This window comes from Rhopalosiphum maidis, chromosome 2 (genome assembly GCF_003676215.2).
Source record: "Rhopalosiphum maidis isolate BTI-1 chromosome 2, ASM367621v3, whole genome shotgun sequence".
Taxonomy (NCBI): domain Eukaryota; kingdom Metazoa; phylum Arthropoda; class Insecta; order Hemiptera; family Aphididae; genus Rhopalosiphum; species Rhopalosiphum maidis.
Window position 1 is genome coordinate 84752063 of NC_040878.1, and position 21652 is coordinate 84773714.

Genomic DNA, 21652 nt, shown 5'->3' on the forward strand with positions numbered 1-21652 from the left:
CTTTTAAATAAATGTTCTACCTATAGTAAATGTTAATAGTTATTTAATAATATCCGAGAACACTGATGCGAATATATATATATATAATATTATTATCATCAATTTATATTATTTATATTGTTTATATATTTTATTTACTCAATGATATTATATATATCATTATATCATTAAGCTACTAGGTACTAATACAAATAAATTAAAGGGCGATGATGACAAGTATCTTTATCGAATATGTATATAATACGTAATTATTTATTGTTTTTTAATGGATTTTGAATTATTAGCCATAATAATTATAGTGTTTGATAGAAATAAATATAATATTGTCATTTGTCAATAACATTTTAAATAAATTACGTAAGGAAATGCTCTGTTTGTGAATTAAAATGTAATTTATATTTCTAAATTTAATTTAAAAATAAAGGTTTATAATCCAAGCAATATAATCTAGGGAATACGTCAATAAAATGTTAGTTAGTGATTGCAGATGTGAAATGAATTGAGAAATATGGCAATATATAAGTAGATTTTTTTTACAAAATATTTACTAAAAATGTGATATTAAATTATTTTTTTAATTATTCGAAATTTTTTTTACAATGATTATATATCGACATTAATTAAATATTATATATTTTATTTATAACAAATTAACATAACATAGTTTCAACTTTCAATATTTATAGTCAAGGTCGAAATGTGTCATATTATGTTATCATAATATTTTAAACCATAATATTATACTTATACGTATAATGTACATCATGATACATAATACCTGCAGTATGATATTTAAACAACTTGTATAATAACAATATTTTCACCTATCGTTTCTCAAATGGTCTCCCCTATAATAGAAAATGTGCAACGTGCATGTGCTTATTGTGTTTATTATATGTATATAATACAATTATATATAGAGGGTTAATTTAATATAGATACATGTTTCCCTCTATAAGTTCATTGTATATTCATATGGCTGAAATTGAAATTGGGGTCATCAATGAAGTGTGTATAATATGTATATCATATGAATTAAAAGCCAACAGGGTGAAATAGATTTTTAATGTTCTAATTAGATAAAAAAAAAAAAAATTTTAATTAGATGAAAATGTAATTCCTGTTGCTTTGTTTATTTGTATTAGCTTTCTTGTCATATATTATATTAAATATTGTTTAAATAGACGTAGTATATAAAATAATATATATAATATTATTTGATACGATTGATACGATTGATACGAATTAGTCGAAGTAACTTATTATTTATTACTAGTATTGTTTGTTTTTTGTGAATCCCAACAAAAAATATGTAATCCAAAGATTAAGGTGTATATACTGTATGGGTTTTGAGAAGTGTGTACACACACCTAAGTATCTATATAACTACCAATAAATAAGAATACTTATAAATTAGATACAATAAAGATCATCCTTTTGCTCATAAAAAGTATTAACAATCGTATTTCTATAAATTTTCTTTAATGCAAGTCCAAGCATTAAGAATTATGCAAAGAATCAATAATCATATTTATAGATACTTTTAAATCATCAAATATTCTATACGTGATGAAAATCATTTATTAATTGTTTTATTTTTTGTAAGTATATTTTTTAAATTAGTAGGTATAATATAAATAAATTAACTACCTGAAACGGCTGCAACTACCAATCGACAATTTGACAAAAAGTATAAGATTTTAATAGATACAATTGTAGGCAATTTTATCTTATTATAATAATTTAAATGTATACTATAGTATCAAAAATGTGTGTTTAGCCTTACACGTATCTATAGGTATAAAATATAAATGTATAATCTTAATTATTGATATAGGTACCTACAAAAAATAAAAATTTAAACTATAAATATGTAATATGAATTTTTATTTTAAAATATAAGGGCTATTGCCTATTGGTTATTACAAGTCTACTGTATAATTACAATATAATTATAAAACGATGAATGTATTGATTTTACATAATGGTGTGGTTTTTTGTTCTGCTTGTCATCTTCTTTTTGGGTAATGCAAATGCTTACATTTTTAATTTTTGAGAAAAGGAATAGTTTCTGGTAGCAAATTGAGTTTAAGTAGGTGGTATATGATTGGCATTAAAAATTTGTGATTTTTTTTTTTAGTTTTGAAAATTGAATACAATTTGTCTTAAAAGTATGTACTTTATACAATGTCTTTAAAATATCTAAGTAATTTACTATGAATCACAATAATTTTTTTTATAAATGAAGCTCAAATTCGTATGAAATTATAATTTTAATGATGAATACAACGATTTTGTTGTAATATATAAATTAACTGTGAGACTTTTACGTAAGTATGTATTATGAATTTTACTATATTTTACTATACGCAATGATATTTTAAAATATATAGATTTGTTTTAAAATAGTATATATTTATATTATGAGCCAATTGAAATTGTTTCGTGGTATTTACTGCAGTGAGGTGTTAATATGATTAACTTAGAAATTAATAACAATAATACAATATAAATATGTATGTTATTATTAAAATAATTAAGTACTCATGCTATAATAAATCCAATATTTTTGGAAAAATTAAATCAACCTATCGTAATAATAATAGCAACATATATTACTTTAATAACTACATTATCAAAAAAACATAAATATCGTTAATGATGATATAAATAGCCAGACGGGTCTGATGTTTCCGCTCAGAGTAGTTTTTACTTTTTTGTATATACAATGATAAATCATTAAATTCAAATTTAACACATCCATATTACAGTAAAACAGTCGACACCTAACGTACAGTATAGCATACCCTCTTGCTTACCTTTGTTTTAGTAAAATTTTAACTAAAGACCTAAAAAACCTACAATAAAATAAATACATATGTATTGTAAGTTGTAACGTATAATATATAATTTATGATATTTTAGGAACTATATATTTTTATATACATAAATATATAGTATAATATATAATATATACATATATCGAAAAAATACATATCTATACCTATAGCACTATTACATGACCTACATTGTTTTATGCTTAAGTAATATATTTCACATTTACACATATTATATAATTGTTGGTTGTTACAACCTTAAATAAACAGTATTCATATTATGCTTAGTAAATCACCATTTATATTGATTTTATTAAACACATAACGTACAAATGTACAATAATTATACTATACTACTACATGTACACTATATGTGTATTAACTGTAGATATACCTACATATAAAATCAGCACTGCCCATAATATGTATATTAGTAATATTACCCTATTTCTGAAATGAGGGAGCATTTTGTTATACTTGTCCAGGGCTTAAATGCTTAATTCATTTCAAACAAACGTTTTATCAAACATTTTAATCCACTTCAAACTTTAAACCAAAATAAATTATTTTTTAATGGTTGATACACAATAACTATCTATAAGTTATATAGTTAGTGCTTTAATTAGTAGTTAGCTAGGGTACGTAGGTAATACGTATATATATATTTTATTAAGTATGATGTATTTTAAATTATTAATTAAAGTAACTAACTAGAATACAAAAATAATTATAAGATATAATATAACTTCTATATTAATATAATAGGTATGAGGTATCGTTAAACAGATTTTTTTTTTATTTCAGATTATTTATAATTATTTTAATAATATTTACTGTACTGTATGTATTAATTATATTATAATAATGAAATATAATAAATTAACGTGTATCTATATTGCACATGCTTATATATGTTTAAAATGTATAGATTTTGAAATTTGTAAGTTTCTATTCATAAGCATTATAGTAGATAACGCGTTTTTATAGACCATACTATATGGCTCGGTGTGTGGTAGCAGTAAGTATAACGCTGCGTGGGTTGCGGGACTATCTATACACACGCGCACGCAATGTAGTCATCGTTACAAGACAGAAAAATGAAAAGCCTAATTTTTTGCTCAAAACACAATTTACAGGAAAAATAATCACACCTCGTAGATTAATCTGATTTCAATATTTTTTTTTCTGATAGAAAGAGGACAATTTTTACAGGGCACATTGAACTTCGATTTTTAATTATATTGCTAAAAACAAAAATAATATAAAAATTAAAAATATGTAATAATTTGTAATATTCAAACTCATATATCTTATAATAGGATTTGTTCATAGAATGTTGAAAATCGAAGTCCAACGCACCAACGCGCCTTATAAGAAGTTTTCCTCTCCTAAAAAAAAAAATATCAAAATCTGAACACTGTACGAGGCGTGAGAGATTTTCCTGTAAGGCATGTTTAGAAGCGAAAAAAGAGGTCACGGGTAGGCCCCTTAAAAGTTGCTTGTTAACTATACTTATACAGTTTTAAATTTTTAAATTTTTTTTATATTATTTATTAAACGTACCTATATGTTAATTTTTTAATTGAGTTAATAACTTAAGTAATTAAAATACCCGTTATAATAGTTTAAGCTTGCTACTTGCTAGGGTTTATTTTAAAAATAGATGATACTGATTAAAAATGTGTTTAATAAATAACATATCTATGTACAATGTACCTACAAGCGTGATGTTTAAAATTAATTAGTTAATTATTTTTTTAACACGTTGTACTCACAATGAATTTAAATGGAAATAAACAAATACATTTTGTCTAATTAAATTACTAATATTAGTATAAATATAAGCGTATAATTCCTCAAATCACCCGTATTATATATATCACTAGATATATAGTGCAAATAAGAAGCAATATGTATATGAAGAAATGATTACATATATATTAAGACGCATTTAATAATTTTTAACAAAATGTTTATAGTAATCAATTAAAATACTTAAAATAGTTGCTCAATTATTATTTGGGATTAAAAATTAAATTACTTTTTTTTAACTGAGTAAGTTCGTATATTTTGTCTACATATTGACATTTAACTTTTAGAAAATATTGAATAATGTAAAATTTGATAATTATTAATTTATTCTTTATATTGTCCTAATTTTAGTTAATTTTTTCATCAACTTTGGATAATTTATAATCAAAGAAACAAATAATATTACAGAATATACAATATTATTTGATAATATAATATAATTTACATTCGTAATCTGCAGTATTATAATTTCTCATTAGTTCGTACAATGTACGAGTAAATAAACCTTTACAAATAAATAAAAATTATTAAACCAAAAGTATAGAACTAATTACATTCAACTGAATATATATTATTTTATAAATTATAATATAAGTACCTATAATAGGTGCACTACCTATAATCTATATGCTTCGCGTGAATCATGAATCATGATGCATAGTACAACCTGTTTTTTGCCATAGTCAAAAAACACAATAATCAATCAATTACTCTTTTTGACCTATCATATTATAAGTGAATTTTTCATCTTTTAAAATAAATTTAAGAGGAAGTCAGGGCTGTCAGACATCAGTAGACAGTGGCACCATATTTTATTTCTTCTCTTTATACTAGCACAATATTGCAATTCAAGTTTAGAAGAAACAATTTTTTGAAGTTAGCTTTAATATTGAAGTTAAAAACAATGTAGGAATATTATAATCTAGGGAAACTTACTTTTATTGATATTTTTATTTAAAGCGAGTTGCAACATATATTCTATATCAAGAGAGAGTATACTGCACAGATTCTACACATATTATCCATCATGTAATACCCTACAAAAATCGAAACCGGTTCCACTAAGACAATAAAGTATACTGTGTAGGGTTGTGCAGAACAATTGATTTTCGTAGGGCCGAGACGTGTTCTCTCACTAGATGAGTATTAAATACGAGTATATACAATTTTAAAATTAAGGTAGCATTAAAAACCTAGGAGGTGAACTAGATAACATTATTACCTTTAAGTTTTAGTGGCCAATTTATAATATAAAAACTAAAACAGCACAAAATTGGTTCTTCTGAACGAAATTTTGCTATTTTGTGTTGAGACAGAGAGGAAACAAATAGTGTTTTTAGCGCTGACATCCTGATGTACGCGGATATCATGCCATCCTCACCATTATGGTACCTACCTACAATCTACGTATTATTATATGTTCATACGGAAATATATTTTTTTTAAATATAATTATTTTAGTTCGGTTATTCCATTAACGAATATATTTAAATAGTTATTCATACACGCATTAAAATAACAATAGATAATAATATATTAATATATATACCTATATTTATGTTTTTACTTATACACATAAGATATTACCATTTGATTATTAGAATAATATAATTTTATTTAAATCATAAAATTAGATTATAATTTATTTGTAACCCCCTCGTAATAAAATACCGAGATAAAATACAATGAAACATTTCTGTGAGAGGTTAAGAAGAATCTGTGTCACGGTGCAATGACAGTAATTTAAATTTCAAAATTATAATCCCGTATAAATTCTACGCAAACTCGGATAAGCTATATTAAATGCATATTCGTTTATTAGTTTATTATACATATTGCAAAATATAACAAACGCGTTATATCTTGTACCTACCTAACTATGTAATAATAATAACCATGCCTATTACCATTGCGTAATGAAAAATAATAACAGTCGTCCGGTTATTATGAGTCGTGAAACTGTGAAAGTAGATAGGATAGGACAGGTAGGTATGGGCAAATTTGCGTTGTCACGTAAATACTAAATAGTAATATAATCCTAATAACTAATAACAATATCTCAGAACGACGCAATAATTTAGCGCGGGTGTCGAGGTCGCACTGAGACTACCCGTCGCGTTCGTAGTAAAAGGCAAGCACTTCGCCGCGGCTCGTCCGTTGACGAGTTTCACGGCGAGCGCGAAAACGCCGTCGCCGGCCGCCAACGACCACGACCGAATGGCAGTATCGTGTCGTATCGCCGCCACCTCGCTCTATCTACGGTTTCGCCTTGTCAATCGGTACCGTCGTGCGACCGCCGTTTTCGTCGGCCGACTACCGCGAAAACACGACGGAATCGGAACGGGCCGCCACCATTACCATCGAGACGTGAGTACGATTTACAACCATTGCATGGTAGAAACCGACAATATTGTTAAAATAATAAAAAATAAACGAGACGTAATTTCTACGTCTACGGTAGTCGACGACGTGTCGGCCGTTTCACAGACGGTGCGCACCGGTCGGCTGGTGTGATATCGCCGAACTAAAATGATAACCGCAGGTTTTATTTTCGTGTGATAAGAGATAACAGCATTGTGGTGTGAAATCGCGTTCCGTGGTGAACAGCTGATGATCGGTCGCCGACGCAACGTGTGTTGCAGCGTCTCTCTCTATCTCTATACCGTTATAATATTTCCACGTTTTTAGATCGTGTTACAATATTTTAATGCATCATTTGCATCGTTTGTACAATTTTTTCCGGTCAGCTTTGTGCAGGTATATTTTGAAAGTATTCAGTCCAGATGATATACATAAGATATGAAGGTAGTAGGTACACACGTGATAGTAACTTACTATAGGTTGTGTTTAACGTAAGTCGTAAGGTATTTTTATACGTTCAACGTCCCATTTTAACGTATAGCTAATAATGTTTGTCATATCTTTGTTTTTGTTCACATCATTTACACATCATTACCGACAGCGATATTAATATTATACTGTTACATCGTTGTGATCAGCATGGCGATAGTTTTTGAAATCTTGTCTATGTAAATATCTCACTTAGCGATAACCTATATAATACGCGATTATTATTTCTCTCCGGGTGTTTAATTATTTTTTTCAAATGGTTGTTTCATTTTTAAGGAGGACGTTACACCCGTCTGTATTGTGTACCATCTACTTATCTCAGTCTTCTTAATGAATAACATCCAATTTAAACGTTCAAAAGAGTCCGTTTTACTATTTTATTTTTAAAATGCTAAATCTGCGCAATATTTGTTTTCTTTTTCAGATCCATGTGTTAGTCAGATAAATAAAACGCATTCATATAAAATTGTTTCTATGATTTTTAAGTTATCTTTAAAAAAACACCATTTTCGAAAATTATAAAGAAAATCTTTTTTTTTTTTAAAAAAATCAAAATTATTATTTTCTTAATATTTTGTAATGAGTGATTATATTTTAAAAATTATTATTAGACATAAAAAAAAAATACATGAATATGTTTTGTCTATGTGTGGCGTGTGGGATAGAAAGAGAAACAAATAATGCGCTGGTATACTCTATAGTCTATATTATAATATTAGAGTTGATTAATCTACATCATTAAACTCAAAGGTTAGAATAATATTCTAGGGCAACTTGTAATGTTTTTTTTTTTGATATTATGAATTTAAAGCAATTTTTATTTTTTTTTTTTTGTACATTTTAAAATGTTCATAATTTATTACTTTCTAAATTAAAATATTATAATAACCTTTCGAAGTGACTTAGATAGTAATATATACGATAGATAAGAATATTATCTTTAAAGTTTATAATTGGTTAATTTACTATAATATATTAAAAATAACAGTAAGGGACAGATGTGTCTTACCGGATTGTGGTTTGCCAGTTAGATTACTCAATTTTATTTCGTTTTTGTTTACGACTGGATATTAGGATAAATCAAGTAATATACCCACCATAATTCAAATTTAAAAAAAATATACGTATTTTGATGTAGTATGAATTTTTTTATGTAAAATTTGCTGTTTCTCGTTAAGAGGATGTCAGCACAATATTTGTTTTTTCTCTCAGACTCATGTGTAACATAGATAAAACGCTTTCACCTAAAATATTTTATGATATTTGAGTAATCTTAGAGTAAAATCGCCTATTACAAAAATTATGGACGATAACATTTTTGAAATAATGACATAGCGGTTTTATATTTGATTATTATTTAATTTGTATTTGTCTTTCAAAAAAAAAAAAAATTAAATTTAAATTATGTTTAAATTATTTTGAAACAATATTTAGACAAATTGATATGTCATACTCTTAAAAATGTTATTCTCTATCATTTTTTTAATGGATAATTTTTCTAATATTACTCAAAAACATATAAAAAATGATTCTGTGTAAATGTGTTTTGTCCGGTTTTGTCTATGTTGTGCATAAGTCAGAGAGAGAAAACAGTGTGCTAAAATCGTCTTAATAAGACAAAGCGAAAAAAAATATTACTTTAAACACGGTATAATATTTTATCTTCTCTAGTTTGATACCGTGTTGATTATATAGAAAAAAAAATTAGTATTAATTTATTGGTTTTTACACTACAAATTTTGTTATATTTTATTTGTCTTGTTTGTTCTAATGTTTGTAGCAGTAGCGTACTTAGACAGAATTTTTTTTTTTTTTTTGGGGGGGGGGAAAGATCCCTTGATAGTACGCCACTGGTTTGTAGTTTTTTAAAGTAATATAAATGTATGATGCATATTATTTGAACATATTTTTGAATAATTTGTGCATATTAACGCATATTTTAACCTTTTTGCTTTGCATATTTGCCACATTTTTACTGCATATAATTCCGGTCTCTACATAATATGAGTATAACGTCCTCTTCACAAATAATAACCTCTTCTCGGTTTATTTTTATTAGAAATTTGGTAGTAAGTTAAATTTTTGTATAACATTTTATCCTTCATAATATTATGGTTATGATAATGGTTGGATAAAAAAACTATGTACTGATATCGAAAATACAGTTTTTATCAAAGTTGTTTACATAGTGTGTTAAACGTTTTATTTTTTATCTATATTTATAATGTATCTGACTAGGAATTATATTTTAAAAAGTAGGGAATTTGTTCTGATGTATAATGGGTTTCGATTTTTCAGGTGTACCTGAAACATCATTAAGATTTGGGTGTAATTTAAATCTTTTAAATTATTTTTATTTTTGTGGTTATATTAAAATCAATGATAAATCGTTGTATATAGTACTATGTACAAAAAAAAAACAAAAATTTCATCGTTTTAAGAACATAATAAACGTGTACGTTTCGTACCTATACGATTTCTTTTATTAATTTACTTATAATTAATAAATTGAATGAGTATTAGTAACTTAATTAGGTTTAATTACGTGTCAACTAATTTAATCTAGTGCAGTAAATTTGTGTAAAATGTGCAGTAAAAGTGTTGATAAGAGATAGATAACATTTTATTGATTTTGTATCAATTTATAAAGTATATATAACAAAGTATACATTGTATTGATAAAATAACAATGTAATTTTATTATTATTTTTAAATAATTTCCTTATTAACAATATGCATTTTTATTCAATTCAACTCTATACTTGTTAAACCAATAAAGATATTGCTAAAAAGTTTAACAAATAACATTTGTAAGTAACAATTTTCTTTGTAACAGAAACAATTTTTCATTTCAAAGTAACAATTTTCTGTGTTAAAGTAACAATTACTTTTAAGCTAAAAACAACAAAATTATTGTTTTATTTACATAGTGTTTGTTACTTGTAATAAACTCTTATTTTTTACAATTATAACTACGTAGATATAACAAATGTTTTGTTATAGTTATTTTGTTATAAGGATATTGCTAAAATAATATATATTTTTTTTTGTTTTCGTGTATGAATTTCATTCAATGTAATTACAAAAAGTTTCATGTCTACATTAAACATTTGAATTACATTATTAAACAGCAAACCAAGTAAGTCATTTGATTGAAAATTTTCGTTTCAATATTAAATTTTGAAATTTCAAATGTTTATAAAAAATAATTGTACTTGAGTATATTTGATATTTTTAAATTTTTGTGATAATTTAAGTTTTTGAGAAGCCTTGTATTAAATTTTAAGCTTTTTGGCTGAGATATAAAAATGCTATTTACATAATTCGAAAAAAAAATATGAAGTATATAAGTTTTAAATGTCTTTATAGACTATATAAATACATGTGTATCTATAAAAATATTTGTTGAAAATATAAGGTATTTATGACTAGTCTAAGTCTTCCTTTCTAAATCACAAATAAAAAAATAAAAATCGATTTTATAGATAAGAATTAGTATCTAAATACTCCAGTTTTCTCGCTGTTTTATCCCGATTATATGAAAAAGTAGTGGGAATTTTTACTTTAGATCCTTTAGAATAGCAACTAGATTAAATTTGCTTCTAAAAACCTCTTAATTTTAAAGATTGATGAATACATTTTTGCTTCAAAATTTTATGATAATGAACCACCGTTGGTCTCTCATATGATTTTTGTACTCGGTCTACGGTCATCAGTCATCACTCATCAGTATACTTATCAAATATCAGTAACTTAAATGTTGGTATTTTTTGTTAGCACTCTCTTGAAATTCCCGTTTTTATATTATAACTGAAATAGTTTTTGTGATAAGTTTAAATGACTACCACAAAAAAATTAAATGGGTACAAAATTCTAATATTATAAAATATAAATTGATACATATAAAATCATTTAAGCGCCACTATAAAATGGTGGTGTCAAATATGCTAAAAATTATGCAGCACGTCATGTTAAGGTAGCTCTAGCATGTGATGACGGGCGGTATTCTTTTCGCTCAAAAATGACCTTCCTCTTTTTGCCCACGTCCTCTTTTCGACCAAAAATGAAAAAATAATTTCCTCTTTTCGCCTACAAATAATTGTATTCTTTTCGCCCACGGTTTCACGTTTTACATTTTGGAAACCACTGTCTCAAAATGTCTCGACTTACTATATTAATAACAATCAAAAACCCTTCGGTGCACTAGACCGGCCAGGCCGATAACAATATCTAGATTGCAAATATAATTGATATAACATAATATATATATATATATATATATATATATATATAATATAATTTAACGAATTTGATATCGATACGTAACACTCGTAACAGCTTTAATTTTAGTATGTCGTTCACTTTTGTGCTGAACAGTGTGATTGTGTTTTTTCTCGTGATTATAGTGACTAAATTTTATAAAAATGGAATTTTTAGAAAGTAAAAGAGGTGGTCGTATGGTTCTTTACAATAATTTTAAGTACAATTTTGGATCGACTAATAAAAAAGACGAGCTCTACCTGTTGGAGATGTGTAACAAGAACGTGTGATGCAAAATTATATACAGATAAAAATTATGCTTTTACTTCAGCAGTCCGAGAACACAATCATAATGAATATGATAAATCGAATATTGATTGCCAAATAATAAACACAGCATGTAAATGAAAATCTTTAGAAGATCTCCATACAAGACCAAAAAAAATAATATTAAAAGAAATTGCTCAAAAGACGCATCATCATATTTAAACGTAGTTGATATAAAAAGGTTAAGGAACAATATGTTTAAATCTCGTGCCAAAGTCTTCCTCCTAACCCTATATATTATGTTATATCAATTAAATTTGCAGTCTAGATATTGTTATCGGCCTGGCCGGTCTAGTGCACCGAAGGGTTTTTGATTGTTATTAATATAGTCAGTTGAGAAATTTTGAGACAATGGTTTCCAAAATATAAAACGTGAAACCGTGGGCGAAAAGAATACAATTATTTGTAGGCGAAAAGAGGAAACTATTTTTTTCATTTTTGGTAGAAAAGAGGACGTGGGCAAAAAGAGGAAGGTCAATTTTGGGCGAAAGGAGTTCCACCCGTTATGACAAATCGATTAACAATACCTGAACCATCTACCAATAAAATTTGAAGTTATGAAGGTAATATTTTATTTTAATCATTATTTCAAGATTTTTAACATTGGTTTACTCATTCATTTTATTATTTATACATTTTCTTTAAAATGATGTTTATGGAGATAGGTAGCAGTTATTCATTTTGATGTTTTCTACGTAGTGTATATTAGTGTGACAACTATATCATCTGTGTAAGTAGAAAGTATGTATATGTTCGGAACCGACCGTAACAAATACACTCTCATGTTTCTATTATGATATGAAAACGCTAAGTTTCCTAATTTCTTGCATAGGTACCAATTGCCAATATACGAAGTTAAGTGATAAGAATTCTAAACACAAATTTCAATTATAAAAATAATATGAATATATTATTAATATATGTTTACTATATTTATAATTTAAATATATTTAATTTCCAATATACAACCCTAAATCATAATTATTAATTATGATATTAGTAGGCACTTCATATTTTAAGGCTTCTGCTTATTGGTACTGTAATATATACATATATTATAGTAATAATTTAAAAATGTTTATGCATTTTATTATTTTGTTATAATATTTCAACAAAAAAAAAAAACAAAAATGAAATAATATAACAATGTTAATTTATTAATTATTTATAATGACCATGAGACGATTCATATAAGATTAAAATAGAATAATTTGTTAATTGTTTATTGATCAATTTAAACACTCGATTTCTTGTATAACAATTATTAATGCATGCAATATTAGTTATAACTAATTATAAAGTACATGATGTGTGATGGTTTTAAACCATATTTTCGTTTAAATTCTACGAAATTTAACCAACAAAAACCACTGTTTAATGTTTAGTGTTTACTCTTGCTTAATAAAAAATATAGATGAATGGTATTAACTGGGGCTCTACCTCATAAAATGTTATCTCTATATGCCTTTATATATTTTGCTTAAATACTTTAAGTTAATTTTAAGTAGGTATCTACTAATCCAATATAGATACACATGCATGACAATTTCAGAAAAGTATTCTGCTATAAGAATTTAACTTTCAGTAATTGTTCAAATAAAGTAATATATTTAAAAATTAAGAAATAAATATTATAAATGTTGTATCGTAATGACTTCAAATAAGGTAAAAAAAATATTTTCTAAACATACATTTACTGAGAAAATGATTGTACCGTTATAAAATAATATATATATATATATATATATATATACACAATATGCGTCTTGTAAATGTCTGTTAGTGTATGTGTGCATGTGTGCCTATTGACTATTATATAAAATAAAATTGCATTATCATTTCGATACAGATGAATGCAGCGGCTGCAGAGGCATCGGCAGAGACAGTTGCAAAGATGAGGTCGACAACTGCGGATGATGATAGCGGTTGTAGCGTGAAAGCGACAGACCTATGGGTGGATGTTAACGGCGTGGCCACTCGAGTGCTTTGTTGGGGCCAGCCGATCGACGAGGACAATAAACATGAATTAAAGCGAGTAGTGTTGTGCGTGTGCGGTAACCCAGGAATAGCAGAGTTCTATGAAAAATTTCTGCAGGAAGTCTATCGGACCCTCAACGTTCCTGTCTGGGTATTATCACATGCAGGTACAAATTTAATGTTGTTATACATTTTTACGTTTTTACTATTTTAAGCTGTCTACATAGTATTTCTGCAATTCAATTTTTTAGTATAGCAGTGTATAATAGTTATATTATAATATAATTAATTATTATTATTATTATTATTTAAATGAAGCTTATCTATTCAAATATACCTCGGAAATGTGTATGATTTTTTTTTTCAAATCAACAAGTAAAAATTTATTAAAATTATTGTAATTGTGTAGGTGCCTACTTGTGGTTTCTTTTAAACATATTGACATTCATCAAACCATAATTAATTATAAGATTATGATTAATTTTGATTCAATTTATACCTAACTGTATGAAAAAAAATTTGGATTTTTGTAAAATAGGTATTTGTAATTTATAAACTGCTGTACCTATAGTTGTAACTTATCAAATACATAAAGTGCAGTTGTAAAAAAAGTTTTTATCAGTAGAGCACTTAAAACAGACTTTTATTTGCACTAGTTATTTTAAATTTTAAGAGCTACGAATACTTAAATTCCAAATATATCAAAACATTTTTGCTAGAATAGCATGGAAAATCTTTACATTGTCATTAAATCTTTTATCATGAATATATATCTATATAAGAATGAATATTCTTTATTAAGCAATTATATTAAAATAAATACATAACATGTTATACTTTACCATATTTTCGTTTTCGCATGTTTATACACACACATATATATATAGTTTATGTTTCAATTATCTTAAAAAATAGGTAGTAGGTACCTAAATTGTGTTATTTTTATTTATTTTTTTATTATATAATGTGTTCAATACCTTAAGTAAACAAATAAAAATCCTATAGTTTGATTAATTTATAAATTTCCTGTGTAATAAAATACAACGATAAAAATAACTAATAATTATTTATTATTGTATTGGTAATTGAATAATAAGACTGACTTTATGTAGCACAATGACTTTTAAAATAATTAAATATGTTTATAACTAAACACATGTAGTATAATGTTGGATGTATAGTATACACTAGCTAGTGGACAAAGTTATATACGTGAAAAATATTTAGTTGTACTTTTATATCTTTATACTAATACAATTTTCTTTTCTTTTGTACTATATTATTAAACATTGAAAAAATAATATACATTTTAATTAGCTTCATATACTTATTTACAAATTAAGGTTATTCAAAGTTTAGAGACTTTAACTTTTAAGATAACATAACTGTTGTTAATAAAAATTCAATTAAATCAAAAAAGTTCATTAATCATTATATTTCCTTCTCGGGTTATCATAATGACATAATTATTATAAATCAAAATGATTCTTTGTGAATTATATTTTTTATTGAAAATATTAAGTGCGTAAATAAATTTCTGTGAACAATTTTATTTAATATTTAAGTAGTAGAAAAGCATAGTTTGTAATTACTAACTGTAATTAACTATTATTTTTTACATATACTTAAATTCTGTAATAAAGCGACTTGATAAAATGTATTTTTGTATTAAATCTTTGATTATATTATTATAATGTAAAAACATATAATATATATTAATGTATTATTAAAATAACATTTGTTTCTATATTATTGCCATTAAGCGGAATTCATATAAGATTTTAAAAATTATTATACAATTTGTATGCTAGTTATTGCTATCAAATTTTTAATTTTATAGTAATTACTGTTATTAGTAAAATAATGATTTTATAATATAATTTTTAATTTGAAGCTAACTATTAAAATATGTATTAAAAATCTTTATTTATTAAGTTTTAACATAAATACGTCAAAGTATTATTATTTTTCGGTACTGCAAGTTCTATAGTCATAAAATGTGTAATCAACTTTGTTATTTTCAATAAAATCTGTTCCATAATTAAGTTATCACGTGATAATTTATCCAAATACTCTTATAGATTTGTCCATTGATTTATTAAGTATATTATTATAGAAATTTTCTTAAGTTTTAAATGAATTATTAGTTTGCAATTAACATATACTTAAGAGAATTGTAGTTTTATAATTTTTATGATTCTGATTTATTCGTTTGTGTATTCAGTCAAACACCTCTCAAAGTTGATTATATTGCATAATTATTTATAAAATACAAGATGGTCTGTTATGTTTTTTTATTTCCCTATATTAATATTATAACCCAACTTGTGTTCACGAGTATATATTTTTTTAATAAACAATAATAATATATTTTTAAAATTTTAAAATTTTTTATTACATCACAATAAATCTATATTAGATTATGATAAGTGTAAATGAAATTTAATGGGGTGGCTCGTTGAAAAAGCCATCCATTAATGGAACTTTGAGCAGTAGGAAGTTAAATTTTAGTTAACTGTAATAAGTCACGGCATTAATTGCATTATAAATGTTTTAGAGGGTTACCTGGGATAGTTTCAGAATTTTAATAATTATGAAAATCAATATTTTTATTTAAGTGAGTTATTAAATTTATGTATTTTTAATTTTAGGCCATGAAGTTCCGCCGTCAAATTTGGGACTTATAATCCCTGACCCTAAAAAGTATCCTGATCTATACACTCTAAAGGGACAAGTAGAACATAAATTACGATTTATCGAGAAATATGTGCCAGATAATTGTGATCTATATTTAGTGGGTCATTCAATCGGGTCGAAAATTATATCAGAATTGCTAAAGGACAGTGTAATGGCCCAGAGATTGTCTGTTAAACGTTCAATATTCCTGTTTCCCACTCTACAAAAAATGCGTGAGACGCCAAACGGACGTAAACTTATATTTACTGCATCACATTTTCTATCCATCACAATATTTTTATCTTGGGTAAGAAATAATAAAAACAATCTTTTTATTTTACTTATGTAGCTGTAGTAGGTTTTTAGCTTTATTTATAATATCTTTATAAAATAAAATTATTAATATACAATAATATATGCATTATATTAAATTTACTATTATATTAATATGCATTTCTTAATTTAGGTTTGGATAACATATATTGATAAACTATTAGCAGAATTAATAAGATGTAGAATAAATAATAGATTTTAATTTTGTACAACAATTTCCATATGTGTTATAGGATAATGATTCATAATAATTAATAACAATAGGTATATTAATTATTTTTTTCAATACATTTTTTTGGTTATTAATATACGTATAAATATAATCAATAACCATTATAGAAAAGTATGGTAAACATAAATAATACAAGCAAAATGCAATATATATTATAAGCTATAAAGTATTTACTATGTTGAAGTATGTACGTTTATTAAACTCGTTCATACAGAGATTGTAATTTTGTAATATTTGGGTAGGTTTACAACCAAAGGGTTATAACACGTGGCCCTCGTATACTGGTTTTAGATTCCTAATATGGATTCTAGAATATTATTGTTCGCATGAATTACTTTAAGCCCCTCGAATAACATTTAAAAATTCCTCGTCAGAAGAAGCCGGTAAAATCGGTTTTGGTGTCCGTTGCACGTTAATTATACGCAGTACAGTCGTAGATAGAATTATTTTCATAAGATTCCACCTGGCGTTTCAAACTTGAACATTATATGAAATAAATTATTTTTTAATAGGGTTTATATTTTTTTTAAGTACTTTTATTCTTCGATAAAATTCCAGAAAATTAAAAAATATATAGAAGCAAGAACTCAAATTGTTTTACTCACTTAAGGGTTCATAACTATTGACTATATTATAATGTTTTTGAATAATATATGGTGTAAATAAAAATATAAGAAGAATTTCTATACTAAAGTCTGGGATATTTTTTTAATATTTTTGAAATACAAGATTTTCATATACCAATAATACTGGTATATAAACAACAATTATTTCATTTAGTAGGTAAATTCTCGTTTGATAACTGATAATAAATATTTTTTCTGTACAGTATTAAATTATAATTACATTTTATAAGTTAAAATATAATTTAATTTATTTTACACCTAACTAGTACAAAATATTTAATAATGGACAATATATTATTTTATTATGGTATTATGATTTTATGATATAAATTAAATTGTATTATTATATAAATACGTTGCATTATTGAAAACTGTGCCTAATATTATTATAATTTTTTTTTTAAATAGTTGTCTTTATTTATTTTTGTTATTGATCGGTGTATGAATATAGTATGTATATATAAGGCGATTCTTTAATCGAATAACACTCATTATTTCAAAATCTATTAATGGTTTTTGTAAATATGTTTCTTACATAATTTCCAGTCGAAATAAAAGAAATTTTTTAAAAAATATGTATATTTTTTTACTGGTTATAATTTTTTAAGATTTTTAAGATTGCTTTTTTGAACGACAACATACATTTTTAAATACGTATTCTGAGTATTTTGATACATAAAAATCGAAATTCAGACGAATAGTTTTTGAATTGTAAGTATTTAAAGTTTAGATTAGTGGATAGTGTGATAAACTGATATGGTGGTACGAGAATACCATGCAAAATGTTGGTCTCTAATCAGTCTATTCTCTTACCTAAACTTAAAATACTTATAATAGTTATAACTCAAAAACTATTATCTATAGAATTTCGATTTTTAGACATTAAAATACTCCGAAAAATATACTACTTCAGAATATAAATTTAAAAATGTACGTTGTCCTTCAATAAAGTAAAAAAACTTAAAAAAATATTGTTTTGTTTTGATTAGAAATTATGTAAAATAAATACTTTCTAATACGTTAATAGATTTTGAAAGAATGAGTGATGTTCGATAAAAGAATCGCCCGGTATATAAATTATTACATATTATATTTTATTATCCATAAACATAGTTTTTAAATTAGGTATAGGTATGTATTAAAAATAAAAATTCTATAATAATTAATTGGGTTAGTAAAACTATGTATATAGGTTAAAGTGTTATAACTAATGAGAAATAAAAGTATACATCGGTAAGTAATATATTATAACGAGTATGCAATAGGTATTAATTATATTTACATTCTCAACTACTTATCTTATGATGTTGTTATTAATAGAGATACAGGAAACAATTAATTGTTTTTATAGAACCTTTCGTAAAAATAACGCATGTATCATTTAGATTTAAACGCTAATAACATATGTTATTTGTGTTTAAAATATAATCTAATGATAGTTTAAATATTTAATTATTCATAATAAAAAATCTAAATATTATAATGCTTAAAATAGATTAAAAAATATTTATTTATTTAGATATTTACTACATTTCCGGCTTTCATACAAAAATTTTTGGTAAATATAACACTAATAATCATGGAAGGAGGACATGTCGATGACCATGTTATCAGGTCAGCCGTACGTTTAGTTCATCCAATGGTGTTACGCAATGTATTTTCAATGGCAGTAGATGAAATGGATAAAGTATACGATTTGGACTCCAAGGTTTGTTGTAATACATTTGCTTATTTACATATTTTGGCAGATTATGTAGAAATTATAGATCTTACAAAATTAAACATTTTAAATTTTCAATCAAGTTTAGTAATATTTTCTATCAATTAACAAATAGAATAAAAAATTGAACTACATTGTATAAATTCTTTAAATGTGTTTTTCGCGTAGATAAAATGTACACTGTCGTAAAGCCGCATCATAATAATTATTATATATATATATGAAAAAGCTTATTTTGCTGTTTAACAATAACTTAAAAATTATTCACCTTCAAAAAATTGTATGCTTTATTAATACACCGAGTTAAAAACGTAGACAATAAAAAGTGCCTAATAGGATTTCTGAGAATTCTATGAAGGATCTCGATTGTGTACTTCGCCATCTTCATTTTTTTTGACATGTTGAAAAGAACCATTACAATAGATAGTTGATGATGAATAGAAAAACTCGAAATGATTATTAGTTTACGGTTGAACAAAATCATTTATATAAATTATAAGTAGTAGCTGAATAAGCGACTATACTTTATTCAAACCTATACTAAAAAATAGGTGAAGTAATATTTTATAATTTTTTATTTATATATGTTATAGGTAGCCAAACAGATTTATATCTATCCCCGAGTTTAAGAGGTTAGGCATAATAAGTACCTATAATACTTTACCGACGTTTTAAAAAGTAATGGATTTTAGGGATATATACAATATACATATAATATTATATACCTATATCAGGACTCAAGAAGTGATACTAACGTAGCTTTCCTTTTACGTGGAGGTTCAAATAATAATAAAAAAGGATATAATCATATAATAACAAACGTAACTTTTAATTTTAATTAAAATATTGTATTATTTTTTTTTATAATGTGAATTTGTGTATTCGAATTTTATATATTTATTATTTTTGTAATAAACAGAGCAGTAATTTAAGTTTATAATGATAACTGATGTTTTATTAATCACAAACTTATTGTAATATTCTATTATAATAAGTATAATAAGTATAATAACCATGTACTGTGAACTTACAAATTAGTTTAATAATTTCTTTAAATTCGTACCTATATAAAAACTGACAGCTTACAAATATACTTAACAAATTAATAAAATAATAAATAAATTGTTAATTGATACTTCTAGTTATTGTGTAGCCGTGTGAGGTAATTACTTAAAAATTGATTATGGTTATAATAGATTAAGAAAAAATATATTAATATATATATTTTACTTTGTCATATATTTTATATTTATGGCATTTTTTGTTCATCAAAAAAAACTTTAAATATATAGCGGATCGGGAAACTTATAAATTATCAAAATCCAACGTGAAATTATATAGGTGTTTAATATTACTGACGCCATTTTATGCCTTTATAGCCGTTGAAGGACAACGCAAAGAGATTGCACATGTACTTTGGCAAGACCGACGGTTGGTGTCCGACGTCGTTTTATGACGACATCAGCAAGTGCGTGCCGGAAGCAGATGCTGTGCTGTGCGACAAAGGCTACCAACACGCGTACGTAATCGGTTATTCCGATGAGATGGCCGGCATCGTGTGCGACTGGCTCCAACCCGACCTACGAAACACTAAATCACAGTGATATCGGACGTCGTTCGCATCATATGTGCCTTTCGCGTTTGAAAACGATTTTTTTTTTATAAATTATGGTGTTTTTTTTTATCGACTATCGTTTTACAAGTACTTTTTTGTACTTACTTGTGATACCCTTTAACTTCAAAACGTCTCACCTCATCACGAACTAAGAAATTAAATCACAAGCCATTATAATATATAGTTTAAAATAATAACTGTATAATGTAATATATGACTGCAAAAATGATGTTATCTGTAGTGCAGTTGTCAATTGGTATACATTTATTTATTCTATAATACCTCAGTTCCTATATTACATTCTGTGCAGTATACCTACCTATATAATATTGTTTATAGGTATTGACATTTTCCATACAACATTATGATATAAGTGCCTATGACGTT

The 21652-nt window shown here is 25.3% G+C and overlaps 1 protein-coding gene across 1 annotated transcript; it reads left to right on the plus strand.

Annotated features, from left to right (window-relative positions):
* Nucleotides 1–6803: 6803 nt before the first annotated feature.
* Nucleotides 6804–21524, plus strand: LOC113552936 (lipid droplet-associated hydrolase). Its single transcript, XM_026955977.1, has 5 exons — nt 6804–7016; nt 13936–14230; nt 16715–17046; nt 19450–19638; nt 21030–21524. The coding sequence occupies exons 1-5, from the start codon at nt 6867–6869 to the stop codon at nt 21252–21254; spliced, it is 1191 nt and encodes a 396-aa protein (XP_026811778.1). The 5' UTR covers nt 6804–6866; the 3' UTR covers nt 21255–21524.
* Nucleotides 21525–21652: the final 128 nt, after the last annotated feature.